At 39.0% G+C, this 24,663-nt stretch overlaps 1 protein-coding gene across 1 annotated transcript in view; it reads right to left on the bottom strand.

Annotated features, from left to right (window-relative positions):
- LOC145992449 (uncharacterized) overlaps nt 1–20,732 on the bottom strand; it is a 118,902-nt gene extending 98,170 nt beyond the window's left edge. Inside the window, exons 1-12 of the mRNA XM_083128854.1 lie at nt 20,637–20,732; nt 17,057–17,548; nt 13,120–13,275; nt 12,007–12,300; nt 10,214–10,397; nt 8,736–8,892; nt 6,122–6,203; nt 5,262–5,445; nt 3,983–4,184; nt 2,806–3,083; nt 2,227–2,423; nt 1,925–2,086 (exon numbers count right to left, since the gene is read on the bottom strand). Coding sequence (XP_082984980.1) covers nt 1,925–2,086; nt 2,227–2,423; nt 2,806–3,083; nt 3,983–4,184; nt 5,262–5,445; nt 6,122–6,203; nt 8,736–8,892; nt 10,214–10,397; nt 12,007–12,300; nt 13,120–13,275; nt 17,057–17,547 — 2,387 coding nt within the window. The 5' untranslated portion in view covers nt 17,548; nt 20,637–20,732. The remainder of the gene's footprint in view (nt 1–1,924; nt 2,087–2,226; nt 2,424–2,805; nt 3,084–3,982; nt 4,185–5,261; nt 5,446–6,121; nt 6,204–8,735; nt 8,893–10,213; nt 10,398–12,006; nt 12,301–13,119; nt 13,276–17,056; nt 17,549–20,636) is intronic.
- Nucleotides 20,733–24,663: the final 3,931 nt, after the last annotated feature.

The following is a 24,663-nucleotide window of genomic DNA, read 5'->3' on the forward strand; positions in this document are numbered from 1 at the left end:
ATCTGGTCTGCATCCTTCTGTACTGGTTGCAAACTCCAAACTGGTTGTTTTGGTGTAACGGGAATATATTGCCTGAAGTCATAGGAGGTTTGACATCACTGCAAACTGTCATTTGCTGCTTGTAACGTTTCTTTCCAAATTTCCACCAATAGAATTCAAAAAGTCAATTCAATTTCGGCATAATCTTAACCTTCTAAATTTTGTGAAGACAGTTTATTTGGAGTGCTGATGTGAGACGGACGTGCGAGATCGGTCGGTGATCAGTTCCAGTTCCAACTCGCCGAAGAACAGTTCCGATTTCAGTCGCATTGTTGTGCACAGTCCGGGGTATATGTGCGTGTGATGTGCATATGAGACCGAATGTACGAAGTATTGTTATGCACAGTCCTATGTATATGTGCGTCTGATGTGCATATGAGACCGAATGTAGGAAGTATTGTTATGCACAGTCCTATGTATATGTGCGTCTGATGTGCATACGAGACCGAATGTACCAAGTATTGTTATGCACAGTCCTATGTATATGTGTGTGTGATGTGCATATGGGACCGAATGTATTAAGTATTGTTATGCACAGTTCTGTGTATATATTAGCGTGTGATGTGCATATGAGACCGAATGTACTAAGTATTGTTGTGCACAGTCCTGTGCCATATACGTGTGTTTGATACGAACATGACCACGAGTAATGCAGAACAGTGTTCCAACCAAGGCCCATAAGCACCCAAGGATAGGAGCTGCACCAAGGCAGTGTTGCCCAGGAACCCGTGGAGCGGGTGAGACAAACAGAAGTGAACAACAGTGCGCCAGCCCAAGTGACGTAATAATTATCCCTTACAAAATTTTCAATAGAAAGAAACTGAATCATTTGTACTCACAAACTTTGTTCTTTGCTTATATACATATTTAAATTAAACTCAAGTTAAATTGTTTCCAATTTTATAAGTAATTATTTCTTTATTTTGCAATGACAAACCTTCAGTGGTATTCCACCCCTATCGACTACTTAGCTGGAGGCGGACCGTGGTGATTGTTTCATTGATGTTTGGTTGTATCTACAGAAGGATTAGTTCTTAATCCTGATGGTAGCGGCACCCTAATATCCGTGCATCACCGGCATTTACCACTGTTCGCCGATGCAATGGAAGAGACCATTGCATCTAAGGATGCTAATTTGTACCATCGCAACCCCGAACTGCATTGTTGCAGACTAATCATGCTTTGTTTTGTTGTCTGGTCTAACAGCCAGTACAACCCTCTGTAGTACATGCGTTGTGTGGTGTACGTGTGTGTTTCTGATTGCTCATTCATCAATTTAATCTTAACACCATTCATCCTCATCGCCACACTTAGCCCAACGTGACAGAAACGCGACGTAAAATAACCATATGAATTAATCGAAATTTCTTTGTAGTGAATTTTGTGTTTATTTAAAGTATATTGTTGTACTTGGTTTTCTAGCTTAAAGTGACGGTGAGGGCGAATGAAGATTAGATGAAATTGATGCAGGGACAAACACAAAAACACAGACTCCGTGGCCGAGTGGTTAGTACAGCGCACTACGACGTCAGGAGTCCCGGGTTCGAATCCCAGCCTTGGCATGGGTGTTCTCTGTGAGTGTCCCTTCATCAATTTCATCACTCATCCTCGTCTTCGCGATTATTCAAAAGTGGCAGAAGAGCGAAGCCAAATGAACCAAATCAATGAAGCAAACACCTGGATTTTACTGATTGTGGTACAGTTCAGATGTCAGAGCCTCGTTGATCTGCAAAAATGCAGTTTCCAAAGTGTTCAACTTAGAAGACATGTTGACGTCGACTCATTTATATTATAATTTACTCATATTTCTGACAGTGAAAAGTTATGCTTGTAATACCAATTTTCAATATCAGATTTTGGCCATGTTCAATTAAGCTAGTCTCACCTATTAATAATCGTAGGATCCTGGGAAGATAATAAGGCGTTGAGAAGAAGCGAACTGTCGATGGATCCTTCCACAATTTGTTGGAAAGAAAAGTTCCACTGTCCACCATTCCCATCTCGAACAGCAGTGGCGTAGATTGTGCCTTTCAAGTTAGGGGATATTCTGGAAGACATAAAGACATATCAAATAAGTTAAGAAATCACAGTTAACGTGTGATGTACTGGGCGTTATGATAGTTAAATCTTTACGTGGGAAGATCGGAAAGTAGGTTTTCCCACAGCTACGTGTGCATACAAACTTACGGGTTTTCTCCATCTGGGTATAGTGCCATCCACTCTGCGAATGCCTCCACGGATTTCTGTGACGTGTCGTTGTTCCCGTATGTGTTGAGTACAGGAATGATCTGAGCTCTGTTCAAGGTCCTAGCCCCATCTTCACCCGGCACCTCGTCGAAGCCTAGATCTTCGTACACCGCCTCCAGTAGACTCAGCACATAGTCCTGTGAGTGAAACAGATTTCTAAATCACACCACGAAGAAAAACGGGATGCAAATACAGTTGCTTGCAATAATTTTTCGACTAAGTAGAAAATCGGAAAACAAGACTGGAGTCGAAATTTACTCACTAAATGTGATTCTTTCAGTAGAAAGTTAATTGGTTATACTTCCTTGATATCAATTTGTTGATAATCGCCTATCTGAAACCTGAGAGCTACATGTCTTACCCTGTGTATATATGCAGGGATTCACGGTTGCCAATGGCATCTAATTTTACTTTGTTCAACCTACTGAAATCAAGAGTACCTTGCTGATAGATAGACTGTGTAATCACTCCAGATCTGACATTGGACATAGAGAAAACTTAGCTGAACACTTTTCTTACTCTGAATTTCTCAGCTGCTGGACGACTTCTCAGAAGGGTTCTGAAGAAATCCAATTTGGGTAGAGCCACCTTCCAAGGTACGAGCTCCACTTCCCTGCTGAGGTAGCGGGTGTGATCGAGGAAGGCCGTGTATTCGTGCATCCCAAGTGTCGTAAACTCGTAACAATCGTCCATAAGCTGGGCTCTGTTAAGTACATGGATATTGGTACCCTGTTCTGTATTCAGATAGTCAGATATCAACTGCCAGTTCGTCTCGTCGTAATTCACGCGATAGAATCCTGAAAGGAGACCAAATAGATTTTGAGGTTCTGTCACGAGGAAAGTTTTGATAGTTGATGACGATGAAGCCGTAGTCCCAAGATAATGGATCTCAAGGACTAAAATGGACGAAGTTGAGCAAATGAACATGCACGATAATGTAGAAAGTCTTAAGTTCCTAGAGACATACAGATGAGCTTGAAATACGATGTATATAATATTGGATGGTACCCACAGAAAAAAGGCGGGCTCTTGAATAATTTGTATGGGTGAGGCTAAATCATAAATTACATTAAGTAAAACAAGGTATAGTAGAGAGTGAAACTAAAAATCATAGGACTGAATAAAACAAAATAAAATAAGACTGGATATGAAGTAAGATAGGGATAGGACAGGATGCAATTGTGGATGATGTTATACGACGGGATAGACCAGCACATAACATGAATGTTTGGGTAAGCACAGGGGTTGATTCAGTAACATAGGATTGGCAGATTGGATAGGATACAATGGTACTAGGCGTGTGCGGTATGGTGTAGATGTGTTTATGTGGATTAAGAAGGAAAAGACAGTTAATGAAGAATCAGATAGACGAAAAAAATTGAGCTGGATAATGAAGATGAATGCAGAAAAAGATGTTGCTATTGGCATTAGCTAGGGAAAGTTAACAAGGTAAAATTACAAGATACAACGAAACATGAAGGGATTTAGGAAATATGCAAGATGTAGTTAGTACAACAATGTAGAAAATTGACTTCACATACGTTTCTTTTATTGATTACCACTACACTATTCAGTGGATGTTCTTCTTCCTTCCTCCGAAAACCCTCAATGTATTTGGTGTAAGATAAGTTGCTATAGTATTAAGTATCAGATATATTGCGAGCGTATTGGCAGGTCAAAGCATGCTTCTACATACCTGTGGATTGGACGTTGACGATGAGGAACTGGTCTTCCCCTGGGAGTCCACTCAGCGTGACGTCAGCCTCGTTCTTCATGAAGGTTTTGGGTGCAGTGGTTTCGAAGTCCATCTCCTCCTGGGTGGTGTAGGACAGTGGCACGTACCAGATGTACTCGTGGTCGTCCGTCGAGTTGGGGTTCGGCTGAGGAAGGTATCTTGCCTGTCAAACAAAGACGAGGGATAAGTTAGGACGACTGGATTGATCAACATTCTAAACTGACGAAGCTGTTAGTATGTTTGATGTTTGGTGTAGTGTGGTAGCTGCATAGTAAACACGTGTTTACTATGTCTGAGTAACTCCAGAACATGTTCGTCAACCTATTTGCTGAATTATTTACCGCGCTATTTGTTTATAGGACAACCTCTTATCTGAATCATTTAAGGGGCTATTTGTTCCTAGAACAACCTCTACAGGATTAGTTAGAAGACCATATTCTTCTAGAACAGCCTCCTTGCTGTATTATTCATCTGGCTACTTGATTCTAGAACAACCTCTTTGCTAAATTAATTACAAAGCTATTTGCTTCTAGAACAGCCTCCTTGCTGTAATATTCATCAGGCTACTTGATTCTAGAACAACTCTTAGCTGAATCATTTAGAAGACTACTTGCTTCTAGAACAACCTCTTTGCTAAATTAATCACAAAGCTATTTGCTTCTAGAAAAAAACCTTGCTGGATTATTCATGAGGCTACTTTATTCAAGAATAACCTCTTTGCTCAATTAATTACAAGGCTGTTGCCTTCTATAACAAACATCTTAGCTGACCACTTGCTTCTAGAACAACATTTTTTCTAAATAAATTACGAAGATATTTGCTTTTAGAAAAAATCTTGCTGGATTATTCATAAGGCTACTTTATTCTAGAATAACCTCTTTGCTTAATTAATTACAAAGCTATTGCCGTCTATATAACAAACCTCTTAGCTGAATCATTTAGGAGACTACTTGTTTCTAGAACAACCTCTTTGCTAAATTAATTACAGAGCTATTTGCTTCTAGAAAGAAACCCTTGCTGGATTTTTCATGAGGCTACTTGATTCTACAATAACTTCTTTGATAAATTAATTAGAAGACTATTTACTTCTAGAACAACCTCTGTGTTGAATTACATAGCAAGCTATTAACTTCTAGAGAGACAGCTTTGTTGAACTATTTTTCAGATTATGTGCTGTATATGAGTAATAATCCTTTGCTCGATTAAAGGATATAACATTCAAATTTTTCCTCCGACTTGCCTGTGTGACGACTGCCGATCCGCCTTCGTAATCCCTCGTGACTGTGATGAGCGGGTAGCCTTTCTGCAGTATCCATGTCTCGAAGATTTCGTCCACTCTGACATCATCAGCCAGCACTCCCTCCTCGTGCCCCTGCGCGTCCAGAGCCTCGTATAAGTATGCCCGCGTAGAATAGTTGAACGCCCTGTAGGTGCAACACACAAACATTGGCAACAATCTTTTCTGAAATTCATGTAAACCTTTATCCGCACGTGCTTATGTTACAAACAACACACGGCGTTAATTTTATAATAGAGGCTTAGAGCTATTCGATAGGTTATCTCTATTGGTTGGTATATGTTTCCGTTCATGTAGATTTTCCCAAAACGTTGATATGATTTCTTTTATGGAAACGTGAAAAGTTGTAGACTCTGGTTATTTTGATGGTTGCATAAGCAGCAATGCTTGAGATGAGAGATTATAACAGTTATATCTCTAATGTATATTAAATATAAGATATAATATTGATACTTTTGTGCAGTAGTATAGGGTGCCAAAACCTGGGGAGGGGGTAACGATAGTCGACTTTCCCTTGGTAGACAAGGTTTAGGATTAAGAGGGCATAGTGTTCGATTCCTGGAGAAATAATCTCAGGTGAAATGTTTCCGACAATATCCCAAGGGGCACCCATGCTATTAGCAGTTTATACCGGTGGGCACTCCCGCGGGCTTGAAGACGTTCGGAGCATGATTCTGACCACATCACCTGCTCTATAGTCGCAATCGAAAATGTATGGACCCTACCTGTACCGCTCCCAAGTGCCTTCACGTGAACTGGGGATAGCTATATCTTACATAATTCTGAACATGTAGTATCCTTACCTGTTGTTCAGGTACCGATTGAGACCTCTTCTGAACACATCAGGAGTGAGAATATGTTGAATCATTCTGATAACAGATGAACCTGCAAAATGAATAGTGCAGTTTTTTTATTATGTAATGTGTTTATTATTATTATTAGCCTACTTCGTTTGGTTTAAATTAATACTCATTGTCGTAAAATTTATATATACATGTATTTTCATCCCTTTTCTGCCTTGCCCCTACGTTCATCGTGTAAACGATGGAAGAACAAGTGAAATAGACAAGAAGGCAAATACCAAGATGTCTTAAAAAAGCCACCACCACTGGCTTCGCAAACTACGTACGTGTAGTCGAATGAAAAATAGTACGAAGAATTTATGGACCTGTCAAAGACGGAAATACCTGGAGAATACGCAATGACATGGGAATAGAGAATATATTGGAAAAAGGAAGATATTGTGAGATTTGTAAAATCTAATCGCTTAAGATGGATTGGACATGTTGAGAGAATGCAGGAAGGAAGGATACCAAGATGGAAGGCAGAAGAAAAAGAGGGTTCTTTTGTTACTCTTAATTATTATTATTTTTTTGCTTATTATTATTATTGCTTTTTCATTGTTGACAATTTCAGTGTAAAATGGCCACCTGTGCTGTATCTGGAATTTTCTCAATAAATAAATAAACCGCTGGCTAGATGAAGTGGAGAGTGATCTGAAAACCCTAGGAGTTAGAAATTGGAGAAATGCTGCGAAGGATAGACAAGAATGGAGAGCTATAATTGGGGAGGCCAAGGTTCATCCAGAATTGCAGTGCCAGATAAGTAAGAACTGGCTTCGCAAGGACATGACAATAACCGCTACATCACGTAGGACGGTAAGATAGATATATAACGTTTCCTCATAAAAACATTACTTGTTATATTTTTCTCATGATTCCGCAGGAAAGTATATTCTTTCATTTCTACTATGTGGAAGGTTACATCCTTATGAATCTAACTTTATATCGAGTTTTATACAACAGTAACTATACACTTTTCTTTTTCGGCTATTACTTTAGCACAAAAATTACACACCTATTTGTCCAATTTCCGGCCAAGTACAACCATATCTTGGCCGAATTCGAAAGTCTGCAGTTGGTGAGCACTTACACTAATTTGATACTGGTTGCACATGCATTCTTGCTGATACATTTATCACATTTGAACTTTTGTATTGAGCCTATGAATTGATGAATGTGTTACTGTACTATTATAAGTTTATAGCATACTAATCAGTCTGTAGCAGACATATAGCATAATATGCTTAGCTTCAAATATTGATTGATTGAATGATTGAATTAAAATTGTTGGGTGCGTCGGCACTTAAGGACATTTTGCACCCTTTTCTGTACACGGGAAAATATCCCATTATCTAAAATTCTGACCGAAAAAGTTAAAATAAGGGGTGTAAAAAGTCCCATGAGAAAAAATAAAAGTGTAAGCTTGTTAAAACACCTGCACCAAACAAGCACAACACATTAAAAAGTCAGAGTGTATTAAAAGCTTCCTCACAGACGGTGGAAGAGACAAGCTCTTCGCAAGAATCTAAAGACGTTGGATAAAACACTGTTGTCATCACCCAACAGGGATGACAAGCAGCCGGGAAGATTAAAAGTCTGTCTGAGGATAACAAAGTCGGCACATTCAATAAGAATATGCCGAACACTTAAACAACGTTACAAACACGACACATCGGAGGGTCCAGCCTTTGCAGCAAGTGACCATGGGTTAGACGGCTGTGTCCAATACGTAGTCTGGTAAGAAAAACTTCTTATCGACGAGAGGGAGGGGACGAGGAACGCCATGCACGTATGGTGGGTTTAATTGCGTGAAGCTTGTTTCCCGTTTCCGCAGCCCAATCGGCCTACCAAGTTGTTAAAAAGGCAAGAACGGAACGCATTCTGACGGTCGCTAGCTGGCAGCAGGTGGACGAGAACGTGGCCGTCTGCATCAACAGACTTGGCGGCAGCATCGGCTGCTTCGTTCCCCTGCATGCCCGCGTGGCTAGGGACACAACAGAAGCGGGCATCGGCACTGGCACACAAGGACAGTAGCCGTCGAAAGTCACGCTGCACCACAGGATGTCTGGAATTCGATAATTCCAGACTCTGGAGCACACTGGTGAAATCTGTGCATGCAAGGACTTTCTTCATAACAAGAATATCTGCGAAATCCAATGCCTTTAGGACAGCGTACAGCTCTGCCGTGTAAATGGAACAGGCATGGTGTAGGACGAAACTGTGGCTTTCAGAGTCCACAACAAAGGCGCGTCCTACCGATTCCACAGATTGTTTACATGCTAAACATTTAGACTTCAAATTTAAATTTACTCTTGAAAATCTGAAACAATAATGTACATCTACCTTGCAGAAGTAATTGTCAAATATCCCTAGATCATTAGATAGTTATGAGTGCTAAATTTCAATATTAGTAACTTACAAATACAATTTTCAAGATATAAACCCTGCAAAATATATTCTGTGTCTTCATATAACATACATTGTGAAACTTGTGTTCTCAACGACGTATAAAGAAAACTGAAATAGTATCAAATTTGTTCTAATAATCATTATGGTTCAGTATTAGTCGACTCGCCTTTCTGATATGTTATGGTGTCGAACATGCTCATCAGTTCATCTGGGTAGCTGACATTCATTGAGATTGGTCGACTGGAGTCAAGAGAATCCACCCTAAGGGCTCGCTGGAATTCATCTACAAGGAATTGCTCGTCGTACTTCCAGCCAGGCTCCACCTAGAGAGACAATAGCATAAAATGTTACATTACTAAAGCATACAAAAGAGATATGTAGTACACTGAGCATAAATTCAATAGGTAGGTACTGAATTATTGAAATCACATTATAAATTTCCCACATGCAAAACAACATTAATAGTGGTCATGCTTTCACACTGCATTCTGGTTATTTTACATCGTTTTTCTAACATGTTAGATTAATTGCAAAGAAGGATATCTACGGTTATTTGAAATTAAATAGACGTACATGATGAAACTACACAACTAAAAGTCAAATGTATTTAATTCTTGAATGTGGAAGAATTGGCGCCGATTCCTTTAAGATCACGTGTTTCGTTCGTTTGGAAATTGATGGTTGTTTTATTTATTTATTTATTTATTACCTTCAACATTGGTATATCCTCCAATGACAGAAGGCGTACATAATAACGATACTAATAATAATGAATAGTAATTACAAAATTACAATACAACTACAAATACAATAGATACATATGCAATCCAGTCACAAATTGTATTCATTACATAAGATATAAAGAACAGTTTATAAAAAAAATTCAGGGCATAACGAAGAGTTTTTAAAAATGATAGGGTATTTTGGAGTGTATTGGTAAATTTCTGACATCAAATGTGAATTTCTGAAACTGATTTGAATCACGCTTTCAAAGGAGTGAGTCTGTAAGTTTTTGTCACTGGTGTGGTCAAAAGTTACAATTTGCCCAGTGCTCGAATTCATGTGAGGACGCCAGGGGACACCCTCTCCATCTGCATGTACTTTCTTAAGCTTTGCATTTCTGAATTCTTTCCTAACCGGGGCAAGAAAATTCCTTCCACTGTGAGAATATATGAAACTTTTTTGCTTTTTTCACCAATGGTTTTTAGTTTTAGACATTAGTTTTCAGGTGTTAATGTGACAATTTTAATACTTGCTACCAAGTCAACTCTTTATTAAAAGAATGGAAATTATCGAACTATACCTTAAAATGTTGTTATTATTGTAATTGATTAGTTTTATTGGACTTCTATCATGTAGTTCGTAATATTTGAGATGCATATAAAATTGCAAAACAAAATCCAACGTCACCCTTTGCTGCATATTGTTCAATTTGAAAACTGACTTTATGGTTCTTACAATCACATCGAGCACTCACTAACTGACCTGTCAAAGGTAATTAGAGTTCTCTTAATTATGATACCGTTAAATTGATACGATCAAATATGTTTTTTTAAGAGAAATGTTTGAGTTTGCCTCCTTCCGCGAACTCCAGATTTGAATCTAAGATCTCTGTGTTGTTATATGATGAGAAATACTACATACACCATGAACTCCAATGTGTTGGAAAAAGGCAGCGAATCCTTCGTTGAGCCAGATATCACTCCACCAATGGGTGGTCACCAAATCGCCAAACCACTGGTGGGCCTCTTCGTGGGCGATCACGGATATGTCGCTTAGTTTGTAGGCGGCTGTGTCCACCTTCGAGTTGTAAAATGGAAGTGGATCGCTGAAACGATAGAAGGCGCTGTTACTATAGCACTTTTCCTGTCTTACGGCGGGCGCTCCATATGCTGGCAAGGGAAGCGGGGAGCGGGGAAGCAATCCAGCGCGATAAGAAACGCAGCAGCCTATAGAACGAGGTGCATGTAGTAGTTCCTCCCATCGACGTCGTCACTCTCTGCGCCACCGCTGTTGTCTGGTTGGTCTGCTGCGTATTCTACGCTCCCCACTTCCCTTGCCAGCATATGAAGCGCCCGATGTAAGAGTAGATAACTTCTTGTAAATAAACCAGATTTTTTTGGCCACTGGTGAACCGCGAAGGAAAGGCCATCTTTATAGGTGGTTGCCAGCTCGGACTGCAAGTCGCAAAGTTCATGAGAATCTCTCGCGGCCCGGTATGATTGACGCCAGGAGCCATACCGGGCCACGGCCAGCTGATGTTGCTTCAAAATGCAATGCCAATCGAAACACAATTCTTTCGTAACGGTAATAATGAGCGATCAAAGGATCCAACCGTTGGGCGCGTTGATTCCCGCCTCCAAATTTGGAGGTTGAGCGACGGGAACCATAGTCAATTTAATTTACGCAGCAATTTTCATTAAAAACATAATGCAGTGGAAATAGTCTGATTAATTGGACTCTATAGGTGTCCGAAATGGATAATGCCAATGAAAATAAATGGCAAATAAATTTAATGATATTGGCCAGAGGAAACTCTAAAATTCAATTAGATCCAGTCGTTGTCAACTAATTTAAACCAAATTTATATTCATTAATAGCCTACATATAATCGAAGTCATACTCTGTATGATTATACCATAATTTCTTTATTAATATTAAATTCCAAGGTACATAGGTATGAATTAACGTATAAAGCCGTAAGAAAATAGAAAGATACGAGTAAAATTGTTGGGATTTGGGCATCGAAGATTTAGAACACAAATTAACCCTTAGCTGGTGAGTTGGTTTTTTTGGGACGTAGCTGCTGAGGTGGGGTGAGACAAACCCCGAACAAAAAAATGTCCTCACAAAAGAATGGTTGTGAATATATTTCAAAAAATAAAATAATGAATGAAGTTGAGTTTAATTAACATAACTACATCACTTTATTTAGACAAAACTATACAGAAAATACACATAAATGATTCAAAATGCAAAATGAGAAGCAAAAAATGCACACCTTCACATTTTTTAATTCTTGCAGCTCATAAGGAAGGAAAAAATCCAAATTCTTACAAAATATTGATTAATAGATATAAAGAATAATAAAAATAATCTACAATCAGATTACACTGATGAATTTTTCATGCAGTTTATATTGCACAAAAAATGTTACGTAAGTGGTGAGGTTTAGTCCACCCCACTCTATATATACAACAATATTTCACCGGACTGTTTACACAGGTCAACACAACTTCATCCTCGCTCAGCTGCTAGAGAACTGACTGAAAGGTACTCAGCATTCCAGGTACCAGATGTGATTAATATGTAAGTGCAGTCACTTTAAATTATTCGTGGGGTAGCTCAAACCCCACCTCACCAGTTAAGGGTTAACGGGCCCGTAGGCTCACGAAGGTTGAGAACCACTGTTTTATATAATAATTTTGTACACTTACTTGTAAGTAATGAGTCCCCAGTTCTCCATAGCTCCAGGCCAGAAATCAGGAATGGCAGCCAAGTCCATTTTGGGCATGGCGTACGATACATTCAGATATTCCCCGAAGAAGTTAATGATCTTAGGTGAGTTACCCAGGCTGTAGTTTCCGTACGGAACCAACTCGGATCTCCCCCAGACACCGTAGTTCCCATCTTGAAGTCCTTTGAAATCTGAGACGATGCAGGCAACCAAGTAGGTAGACATCACTGGAGTTTCCTGGAAATGATCCAGGACATATCCTGGAACGGAGGATCTGCAAGAGTATCAGATACAATGCAACGATTCCAAATTCTAGTAAAACTGTACATGTTAAATGCTAAGATTCTTAATGAATCAATGCTCTTAACACGCATTCGACTGCATATCTTCGTCCTCAAGGCTTGGATGGACACTTGGCCGACGGCAGGGCAGCTGTTTTCGAATTTTTCTCGCATTTTGAAAAACCGCTATGATATTCCAAAATATGAAAATTTGCAGCAATCTTCTCCAGCAATCATGTGAAACTTCTTGTGGTTTCTTTCGCTGTCATCTAGATATTATGAATAGTTTAATATACTTATGTAGACACGAAACTATTGAGAATATCTATGCAACAGCGAAACTTAAATTCTTCTCCTGTGGATTCTTTAGTTTTTGATTATGATCTATTTTGAAATATATTCTATGTTTCTCTTGTCCCGACGTTATCGAAACTCCTAACAAAACCTCAATATTCTGCTGAAGTTAAATTGAATAGCAGTAGAGTAAAATGGTATATTAAGGGATGTACATTTACAATTTGTATCTACACTTACTTTTCATTGCTAATACGTATAGTGTTCCCTTTGGTATCAAGAATGTAACGAATTTCATAGTAATATAAGCATGGTTGTGCCTTTATTTTTATTATTATTTATTTATTTATTTTTCGAGAACTAATTATCTCAATGTGAGGCAAATTATCTTAAGTCAATGTCATGTGTTTTGGCTATGATTTACTCGCCTGTTATTCAGCCACTTTAGCAATTCAGAATGCATAAAATTCGTACCAAATCCGTTTGTAAACACCGTAGTACAATATCCTAATACTTACAATGGTTCTGTACTTTCCAAAGGCATGTTGGCCAATACTGAAAGACTTTCGGGACGGCCAATAGCTATCTTGAATGTTGCCTTGAAGGAGGGTTCGTCAAAACATGGAAATGCTCTCCTGGCACCAGCGGCTTCGAATTGGGTGGTGGCCAGCCATCTGAAAGACACAAATTACGATACAGCATACATATGTAACTTGCTAGAAAAGAAAAATAAGAAACATTTCGACTGTGACCATTATCTGTAACTATATCAACAACACGATGCTATAAAATTGGAAATTAAGGAAATGATACATGTTGTTTTACATGTCGTCCCCTTCACACCCCCACCCCTAGGGGTGCCAGGGGTGTCTTACCCCCACAGTATTTCTTTCCAGATTGTAAGTTACATGTGTACCAAGTTTGGTTGAAATCGCTTCAGGTGTTCGAGAGTTATGCCGGAACAAACATATATACATACATACATACATTTTTATATAGTACGTATATACGAGGGTGGATCATAAAGTATCGCACAACATTTTTTTCCCGCGATGTTATTGTGGCTGGGACGTTGAAATTTTACAGATGTATAATTTGAAGTTCGCGGTAGAGACGGCATTTGTTCGATCAGGTATAACTCTTGCGACAGAAGCGTGAACTACTTAACAAAGATGGCGCGCATGTTATTGTATTCAACGTGTGAAAAGCAAAGAGCTGTAGTTCGTCTTTTGTGGGCGAGAGGACAAAACTCTAGTGAAATTTTCAGGGGAATGTTGGGCGTCTATGGGGAAGACTGTTTGGACCGTAGCAACATCTCCAGGTGGTGCACATTCTTTCAAGTAGGCCTTGTGAACCTTGTTGACTAGTCACGTTCCGGGCGACCATTAACAGCTGCAATGAAACGGAATGTTGCAGCCATTGAGCAGGCAATTCTCAACGACCGGTGTATCCATCTCAGTACCTTGTCAGGGCGGTTCAACATATCAGACTTCCATCTGTTTGGCCCAATGAAGAAATTCCTAGGTGGCCAACGCTTTAATCCCGATGAAGAAGTGCAATCGATTGTGCGCAGATGGCTGTATTCCCAATTGACGGAGTTCTATGAACAGGGTATATTGAAACTAGTGCCTGGATGGGAAAAATGCGTTGAAAGACTTGACTCCTATTTCGAAAAGTAGCTAAAAGATGTGGTTTCATTGTGTATAATTTATGTTGTCTTACCTATTAAACTTATTTTTTAAAAAAATGTTGTGCGATACTTAATGATCCACCCTCGTAGATTACAAAAGCAGAAATTGGACGATTCAATAAAACTGCAGAAATGAATTGAAAAGTTGAATTGCACACAGAAGATAAGGTACCCGAAAATTTTAAAGCAACAGTGGGCCTCTCGATATTAGGATCATTTTGGTGAAGTGTGTTCGAGAGAGAGAATAAGTGTAATATACGAGGGTGGTTCAATAATTATTGTCCCTGACATATAAGCAGTATTATTTTTCCACAAAGTCCCCCTTCACAGTAATGCACTTCTTCCACCTATGCTGTAAAGCCACTATGCCAGCTTCAAAGAATGTCTGTGGCTGAGCCGTGAGCCATTCTTCCGCAGCGTCCATAACAGCAGCATTTGAGGGAAAATGCGTCCCCTTGAGGTGCTCCTTCAACTTCAGGAACAAATGAAAGTCACTAGGGGCGAGGTCGGGTGAGTAGGGAGGGTGTTCCAACACATGGAAACCAGCAGCATGGATTGCGGCACCAGTAACATGGCTTCTGTGTGCTGGAGCATTATCGTGGTGAAACAGCACTTTTCGCCGCAACATCCCACGCCGTTTCTCCTTGATTGCTTCGCGTAACTTAGGGATTAGGGCTGCATAATAGTCCCCAGTAACAGTGTGTCCCACCAGGTAGTCAATAAGGAGCACACCCTTCGCATCCCAAAAAATTGTGGCCATAACCTTGCGTGCTGATGCTTGCACCCTGAATTTGCGGGGGGGGGAGGTGAATTGCTGTGCCGCCACTCCATACTCTGTCGTTTGGACTCGGGATCATAGTGGTGGAGCCATGTCACATCCACTGTCACAAATCTATCACAGAACTGCTTCAGGTCTGCCCCCATCAGCTCCAAACCAGCCCTTGAACATTGAACTCTGTCTTTCTGTTGTTCACGGGATAACATTTTGGGGACCCATCGCGCTGACACCTTTCTGAATCCCAAGTGTTCATGCACAATGGTTTCCACTGAGCCTACAGAGATGTGTATGATGTTTGCTAACTGTTGCACCGTGATTCTTCTGTCAACCATAATCATGTCATGCACAGCATCAATGTTTTCTGGGGTGGATGCTGTTGTTGGAGGACCAGCACCAGGGGCCTGTTGACAGGTTTCCCTGCCGCAACGGAAATCGCGGCACCAGTTTTTTACCACCTGGTAGGTAGGAGCCCCATCACCCAACACACTGACCAAGTCCTCATGAATCTCCTTTGGGCTTAGCCCCTTTTTCTGGAGGTACTTGATGACAGCTCGTTGTTCGGTTTTCTCCATTTTTCAAACTAAGTGCCACCTCTCACACCTAAAACGTGAAAAACAAATTTACTATAGCACCTACGGTTCTGAAATTTTGCATATAGGCATCTAAGACATTAGGCTACAATATCCCCATCATTCATTGCAATTCCTATATATATTTGAAGTATGCCGGGGACAATAATTATTGAATCGCCCTCGTAAAGCAGATACAATATGTTATTAATGTTCCAAGTTCAGAGCAGAAGCCAATAGACCAGATACAGAGTAATTGACCAAAGTGATAATTAAGGAACAGACGGGGAAATATTAAATATTAAAAAAAGGTGAGAACATAGAACACAAGTAGTGTAAATTTAGAATACTCAACAGACGAAGGAATGAAACTAAAACGAAATGGAATTATTTGATGAGAAAGAAGCCAAAGATGGAAAGGCATAGCTCTAGAATAAATATGTTCAGTGACGGATTAAGTAAGGTGGGTGCTATTGATGCTGCAGCATTAGGCCCATTCCTGAAATAGGCCCAGATGAAAACAGACGAGAATTTTCAGAAAGCTGAACAGTTTTCTTTTGCTATATTATCCTGATAATAAATCTTAGAATGAAATTTGGAGCCCCAATTTCGGACACCTAGGTAAAAAAAAAAAAGGAAAGTCTTCCCCTGTGCATAGCACCACGCCATGAAGGCGTATAGGGGGTGTGGGGGAACGCCCCACACTTTCTTGATCCGGTCGTGAGTGGGGTGATGTGATCAGCATCACGCCCCTGACCGCCTTTACCCCCCAGGGTTTCCCCCAGGTACCCATTTTTATTCGACGCTGGGTAGGCGCCGGGGCCGCTTCCACCGTTAGAAAAGTTCCCGGATTTGAACCGGCCGGGGATCGAACCCGGGACCTTTAGCATGGTAGTCAGACGCGTTACCGACTGAGCCACCGCGGCTTTCGGACACCTAGACACAGTGTTACTTATTATACAGTTACTATTATTCTTTGTGCTGTGACGTAACTTTAACGTCGATGTGTTTATTGTTCGCCGAAGATATCAAGTTAATGCTATCAATTTTACATTAAACAGTTTACTTAGTAATTTAGCTGCATTTTTTGCAATATCCTGGCGATTGTTGCCACTTTATTATTGTTCGGTAAGTGCGACATAGTAAATTTTTCACCTTGAAAGTTAGTTGTACAAAAAAAATCGACGGTTAGGTTTTGAGTTGACAGCATCAGGCCCAATTTCGTTTTAATCCGGCCCTGAATATGTTCACCACAGAATGTGTTGAGCATATTCGTAACTACGATACAAACCATCAATGTTATTCTCAGGATTAATGGCACCGTAATTTAGAGTTGCAGTGATCTGGATAGTGCAGAATCCTGTACGTACGTATAAGCATGCAGTTAGTTGTTATAGAGTTATAGAGTTCAACGTTACCTTGTTTCTCCATTGATGGTATAAGAGCTCCTGTAGAACCCAGAGAAATCATCATCGTGTATCAGAGTACCATTGAAGAGGATGTTGATGACGTATTCCTCTCCTGCAGTTAGTTCCGAGTCCAGATTTGCGGTGTAGAAGTGAGTCTGGTTGTTGTAGGCGTTGCCCACCACCTCGAATGTGTCCCCAGATGTCGCATGGACAATGGACATTTCCTTGATCACGATGTCCTCCATGTGGAGCGACACTGCGTTGGTTGTCCTCGCAGCCTTGATGCGGATAGTAACGTTACCCGTGAAGGCAAACCCCTCATCTTCAAAGAATGGTACCAGGGTGACGTCGTAGTGGGATGGCACCAGATCTCCAGAGAGTCTGGGTTCGTCGCCATCACGTGGTATGTGGTGGGTCTTGGGAGCACTGAGAGGGAAGGGTATGGTACGTGAATGGCATATCGATACCAGTAGAAGCAAACCCAGAACAGACCACTTCATCCTGCAAATAAAAGAAGACATCATAGATCAGTGGCGTCTCGTCCTTTGGGGCTTCCGGGACTTAGCCCCTAAAGAAAAACGGACGTATTCACGTAATTATCAATCACCATAACGCATAACTATCACACAGTATTTTAAAAGGCGATTTTTAGCCACGTAAATTCATCGTCTGCTGCAATGGATACGACAGCGCTCCTAGCGGCATTGATGTCAATTATCGGTCTGCGGGGCACGTCGCAAAGGAAGGCGTGGCCTACACCCACCTACGCTACAGTGAAGGTCACATGCTAGCAGAGAGAGAGAAGGGGAGAGTGCAATGGATTTGAGTGCTGATTCGGGGCTAGTTCCGTCGAGTCGCGTTCGATCTCGCATGTTGTACTGTAGTGTTGTGGTGGCTTTCATTCGCTATGTTTGAGTGAGTTTGGCAGGGTTGATGTTCGAACACAAATTGATGAAGGACGTAGGCTGTCAATTACATGACACAATGAATTTGTCCGGAAAAATAGTCATATATTAAATAGAATTATCGATTGCTTAAAATTCTGTGGTCGACATGAACTTGCTCTACGAGGATATAATGAAAGAGAACAATCTTTAAACAGATGCATCTTCCCAGATTTATTATCCCTTCATAGAAGAGCGAAAACTAAAGAGGGAACTTCGTGTTCTTTATTGTAGTGAAGAGTTGAAAAACATAAACTCTATCAGCATATTGCATTCATTTTTTATTTAAAAGTATTTAGAGGGTACCTTTTCAGAAACAGTAAAAGTGACAAACATAGTTTTAATAACTCCAGTGGCAACAGCTGAATCTGAACGATGTTTCAGCACATTGAAGCGTATTAAAACCTGCTTAAGAAATGCAATGGGACAAGACAGACCAAATGACTTGGCACTTGCTTACAATAGAGAAAGAATACATTTCAAACATAGAGGGCTTCAACGAAAAAGTAATAACAAAATTTGCTGAGCAGAAGAACAGGAGTCAACGTTCGTAGAAAGGTATGTTTCACAACAATACCTGTTTCTTTTGTAATTATGTGAATTGTCATTATATTTTAAATTCTTTAAAAAATAAGCCCAGGCCAAATTTGAGGCCACGAGACGCCACTGTCATAGATGGTCTTTGGGATCACACTTCTCTCAAGCAACTGCCACCCTTCTTTCCACATAGAGTTCCCCTGTTTTCCTAATGTATGCCCTAGAGAGTGGTGCGCCAAGATGACTTGCCCCTCCCCAATTTTTATTTTTTAGAAGTCAGATCCCCGTTAGTCTCCAAACTTCAGACCTGGGTGTACTGCGTGGAAGTGAGGTTGACAATTGATTGTACTACGTTGAAGGTTCACTCCTTACACCCCAGATGATGATAGTGACATCGCGAATTAGAGTTAGTGGGATTCTTTAAAAGAGCTATCCACGTTGTCACTAACAACAGGAATCGTGAGAATATAATGATTTTAACAATGACGAGAGTTAAAATAATTAGTTTTCCGCAATGGACTTGTATTTAAACGACAGACTTTCCAGAACGACTCTTTCATTAGTTCATAATGGCATGAGTGCTTCACAAGGTAGGGTTCTGAATGCTACGGCAGAGAAACTAGGAAAAAATAGTCTTCTTTTTTAAACTTGGTACGAGCAAGAACGTTTTTGGACAAAAGCCTTTATCCACAATACTGGAAGGCATTGTTAATACTTGCGTAGATAACAAAGTACTATATTAAAAAGGGGAGGGAAAATATTAATAGATCTCAAATATACCAACTGGACCCATTCCAAATTATCATTATGCACACAACTTTGCTGTAGAAAGATGCACAAGAACCCCGTAACAATTCCACATGAAAACTGTCCAACAAATTTAAGAGATTTCTTCTAATGTCTGAGCATGTTCCTTGTAAACAGATACGGCAGGTATCATAGCATCTCATCACCTCATCTTCCTCAGAGTAAGCGTATCACCCAATTTTGGAACCGGTCTGTAGTTACTACACTCCCCTTACATAAGCAAACTCTTACAAATTTAAATTTTTTTTAATATTCTCAATTAACAAAACAGGATGTTTAATGTTATTACGTAAACCCTTTATCTTCGAACGTATGGGAATGTCGCTGTGGTGCATAATGGTTGCACAGAATTCTATTACAGACACCGCGGAATAGCTAAGTGTAGGCACCCTTGAAAGAGATACATGTTCCATACAATTTCTGACCGAATTGTGAAATTTTGTGTCTACATGAATTTAACTAATCGCTACGCTAACCTCTGAAGCAGAACATTTCCTAACTCCTAACCCATCTATCCAATTGTGAAATGTACAGCTAACGAAATTACTGTACTCTTTACAATTTTCCTGTAAACATTGGAAAATTTCCAATGCCTCACAATGAACTTACATTGAAATTTTAATATTTTTCTGCATAAATTGTTATCATCTGCTGAACACGATTTTATTGCAATTACAATATTTTTTATTTGAGAAATTATTACACCTAAACAAAACCCTAGAATATCATTTATATTTGGCACAGTCTTGGAATTCCAAGATGAAGCCTCTTGAAGAAAAAAGGGGATATCTATTTAAATGCTCAAATTACGACGGTATGCAAATTGATTTTTACAATAATGGACCAAATGAAGCGCCGTGTTGAGCAGAAAATCATCCAAATTTATGCAGACTTGTGATAAAGCATAGAACACCAAGTCCCATATTTTTATTAGAAATGCAGGCTCTATCTCGTTTAGGGGCCTCCCCGATGGTGCAGTGGTAGCGTCGTCACCTTGTAATCATGGGATCCCGAGTTCGATACCCGGTGGATGCACGTAGTGGTTCGGATCCCACTTTAAACTGTAGGGCCAGTCCCAATTAACCTTACTGTGCATAAAGTGGACTTCAAACACCAATCGATCAATCAATCAATTTATCTCGTTTAGGCTAATTTCCCTTACCAGCTTTGTGTCGAGTCATGTGTTACATCTCTCTTAAAGTATGTTGGACTTTCAAATAACATTTTGACTTATATACTTAGTTACTGATATATATTAGGGTTCCCTAAATAACTGTGAACAGATATCTAAGTTAACTTACCTGTTTTAATATGGGAGATGTTCACAGGCGAACTGTATTCTGATATAACCAATTTCTGGACTTTCTTCGCATACTTAAGAGAGTTATCTCTTTCAGACATTCTACCTCACTCATAAGAGTATAGATTGTAAGATAAGGTTCTATTGTCCTTAATTATCAAACGTTTCTGACAATACAAGTCTCAATTGTTTACGTAACATCTTGAATGAAAGGCAAATCTCTTTTAGGTAACTTCAATCAAAGCTAAGTTAAAGTACTTTATTTTCTTGTTTTTCTGCCGCACTTAACACTATCGTTGATGCGAAGGTCACTTTGTTTCCAGGGAACTTTCCTCAATCCCCCAGGCACTCTTTGATTTCAGACACTGTCGCTGGCAACTACTTAAAAACTTATGAATGCAGGGTGAGTCTGTAACATTGTGACAGGCTAATAGTTTCCAAACGAACAATGCGTAAACTATACCGTTTAAGGCGAATAAACGCCGTTCGAGACAAAGCTTCTTGCCATCACCCTGGAACAGTTCCCTTCCTCCTTTCTACATCTCCTGCTAAAACAGTAACCTGGTTGCAGAGTTGCCAGTAGTATAGTGACTCTCAGTAGATCCATTTGCTAGTATTCAAGTTGTATATACACATTCAAATGAACAATTTTATTTGACTGGAATGTTCAACACATAATTTTAAAATTTGTCACTATATGACTCCATGTAACACTATATTGACGAATTATAATTTTCATAAAAAATCAGTTGCTTGAGTTCCCGACCCCAGATGCTACAATTCGGAGTGTGACATTTATAGAGTTTATTTTTTAAATTTGCACAATTTATTTGGTTGCAGTTCACATGTGTAATATATTTCTAACCAAAGCAACATGTCTGTCTTTGGAGTTCAACAACTCGCGATTTGCCATATCCATTGGACCTCCCCGATGAGATGGTGGTCATGACGTCTAGGAGTCCCAGGTTCGATGCCTTGTGAGTAGTTGTATTTGTGGTATTATAAACTCGAGAAATGATGAGCCCCCCTCAAGCAGATTTGGCTACACTTAAAACAAGCTCAACATGCCCATATGAGCTTTTTGCTCAAGTGTGGAACCCTGTCTAATCCAAGAATTTTGTAAAAATGCTCTTGGGAATTTTCTGTGAAATGATGAGCCCCCTCAGATTGATTTGCCTATACTTACAAAAGCTGCACCTGCCAGATTGTTGTCCATAAACTTGTTAAAAATAAGCCCCTCTTGATATTGTTTTGGATATAATTGAAATTAAGCCAAGATGCTCATAAAACCCACACCCACACACACACACACACACACACACACACATACATACACACACATACACACATACATACAGTATACAAAACATAGTGCTGAACCCAACTGATATTTTTTATTAAGTATAGAGTTTTGATTTGAACCCCAAGAAATTTTATATAAATACCAAAGCCAAAAATATTAACACACATACACACACAAAATATACAAAGCATACTGCTGAACCCAACTGATATTTTTTATTAAGCATAGAATTTTGATTTGGACCCCAAGAAATTTTATATAATAAACAACAACAAAAATGCCGAATCAAAAATATTGTAATCAATGCAATAAGAATATATCCAGCCCCAATTGGGATAAGCACCAAAAGAATTGTAATCCAGACAAAAGCAGAATTCTCACAAAAATATGCCCAAAATGCCATAGAGAATATAGCATGCAATACTTCACATATAAACATACAGATACTTCTTCTGCACAGTCATCAATATTTCCAAACAAAATTGATTGGAAATATTTGTGTGATTGCCCTGTATAACTTAGATTGCAAGGCCAAATTTTGTAATTTTCTGAGCTCTTCACTATTTTTCTCCCTTTTGCAATAGGGTATATCATGTATGTGTTTCCGGCATAATCATACTGCATTTCTACAAGAAATTAAAAATTTATATTAAAACAGGATATTTGATACAAAAATATCTTGTTTCTGTCAGAAATTACATCAAAATTGTCTGCAAAACTTATGTTTTTTTTTAAATCATTAGGGGAGCAGATGTTGTTGTATTCTATAGTTAGGAATGAAAGATTTGGATATGATGTGAGAATTCTGCTTATGTTGTTATGATCTGGTTTGTATGGAAAATGAGCCCATTTAACAGCATCTGGGTTCTTGGATAGACCTGTGTAATTTGTCTGTTCCAGAACAAACTCATCATGATCCAGAATGTAATTAAAAGTTAAAAATTTGCCAGTTGTTCCCCATAGTTTAGTTTTTATACACGATTTTGTAAAATTTGGAAACAGGTGTGTGAGAATAACAGGGCAAAAATAATTGTCAACAATTTCACACCCAACCCAATATCCAGAATAACAATTATAGAGCCACAGATCCTCAAGTGTTATTTTACCTAAATCTAAATATTGTATGTGTGTTCCTCTAGATCCGATACTCTCTATTGTTGCAACACTATTCTTCCCAATATTATTAAACTCATCAACAAAATAGCTAAGCTCCTCAGATTTAACAAACTTGCTCATCTACAAAAAATAAGAGTTAAGCATAAATGCAAAAATTATTGTGATTTCCACTGAATTCAAGATATACCCTAATAAAAATATATCTTATACCCTTGGGTATGATAATTTTACGGCTCTTGCCCGGGTGAATAGTTTCACCTACAAATACACGGTTGTTGAAATACTCAACACCAATATAGTGAATTGTTGGGTTTTGAATGCAAATTTTGACATAATTTGTTTTAAAATATTTTCTGTCTGTTCTTCTTATTATTCTTGTCCCATATCCCGTTAGTGGCTTATAAGATTTTAATTTAATTCCTCTCCTATTATACAACTCAAAATGTGTTTTGGGATCTCTGCTGGGCATCTACAATTGAAAAATTGTTAATGTTATCACATCCAATCTCATATTCAATATCTTCCTGACCATCTATTATCAAAAAATTAGATTCGGATGGGTAAATTGTAACTCTTATTACTTCCCCAAGTTCAATATTAAAATATGACAGAGTACATTTCTTGAAGAAGTAATTGTTTTTTGTGATAATCATAACATATGTCTCTTCTGTGTTTTTATTCCTAACAAAACCTCTTCCAATGCCACGCATTTCAGATAAAAATCTAATGGGGCGATCCTCATAAGAATAAACAATAGCTTGGGTTAATGGATCCATGCTACAAAAGAATCAAAAATAAACTCCAAATCTATACATCAATCCCAAAAATACCTCATTCTTGTATCTTGTATTGATAGCTCTTAAAGTGATTTTATTTTTCAAATCATACAGATTATATCCTATGGTGATGTATTTCAAGTTTGGATAATATTTTAGGTTAGTGTATATAGTTTTGTAACCACCAACAAGATCAAAATGCATCTATTCTGTACTGTAGTCCATAAGCAAATCGGGGGAAGCATTGCAGAATAATCTTAGAACTTGGCTATTGTCGATTGGGTTGAAACAAATATCAACTCTGTGATAATAAATTTTATTGTTTGTTTTTGTGACAAAATACCCTATTAAATTTGGAATGTATGACCCAACCTCAAACTCAAATACATCGACATTGCTGTATATGTCATCTGGGGATGAGTTTGTGTTAATTATGTAACAATGTATGTATTTTGATTCTGATATCTCTGCAATTTTTTTAAATTCAAAAAATTGCACCATGCCAAGCTCCAGGTATTGTATCCTGGAAATATTTTGGGTGAGTATTTTAATTTGCTCATCACACTTGACAGATAGGATAGGAAAATTGCACAGAGACGTGCTAACAATATTTTTTTTGCTAACAATTTCAAGTTCCTTGAGTGGGAATATGTTGTTTCTAAGATCAGCATTGATTCTGTAGTACAGCATTGCTGTGGAACATGTTAAGTCCTTGGATTCTGTCACACCCATTCTAATACAATTAATATCACAAGTACCATTACAAGGCACGCACCGCATAAAATCATAATTCCAAGCGATGGCATGGAGTAATTATTTTTCCACGATTCCAT

Source organism: Lepisma saccharinum, chromosome 1 (assembly GCF_977018435.1).
Source record: "Lepisma saccharinum chromosome 1, izLepSacc3.1, whole genome shotgun sequence".
Classification (NCBI taxonomy): Eukaryota; Metazoa; Arthropoda; class Insecta; order Zygentoma; family Lepismatidae; genus Lepisma; species Lepisma saccharinum.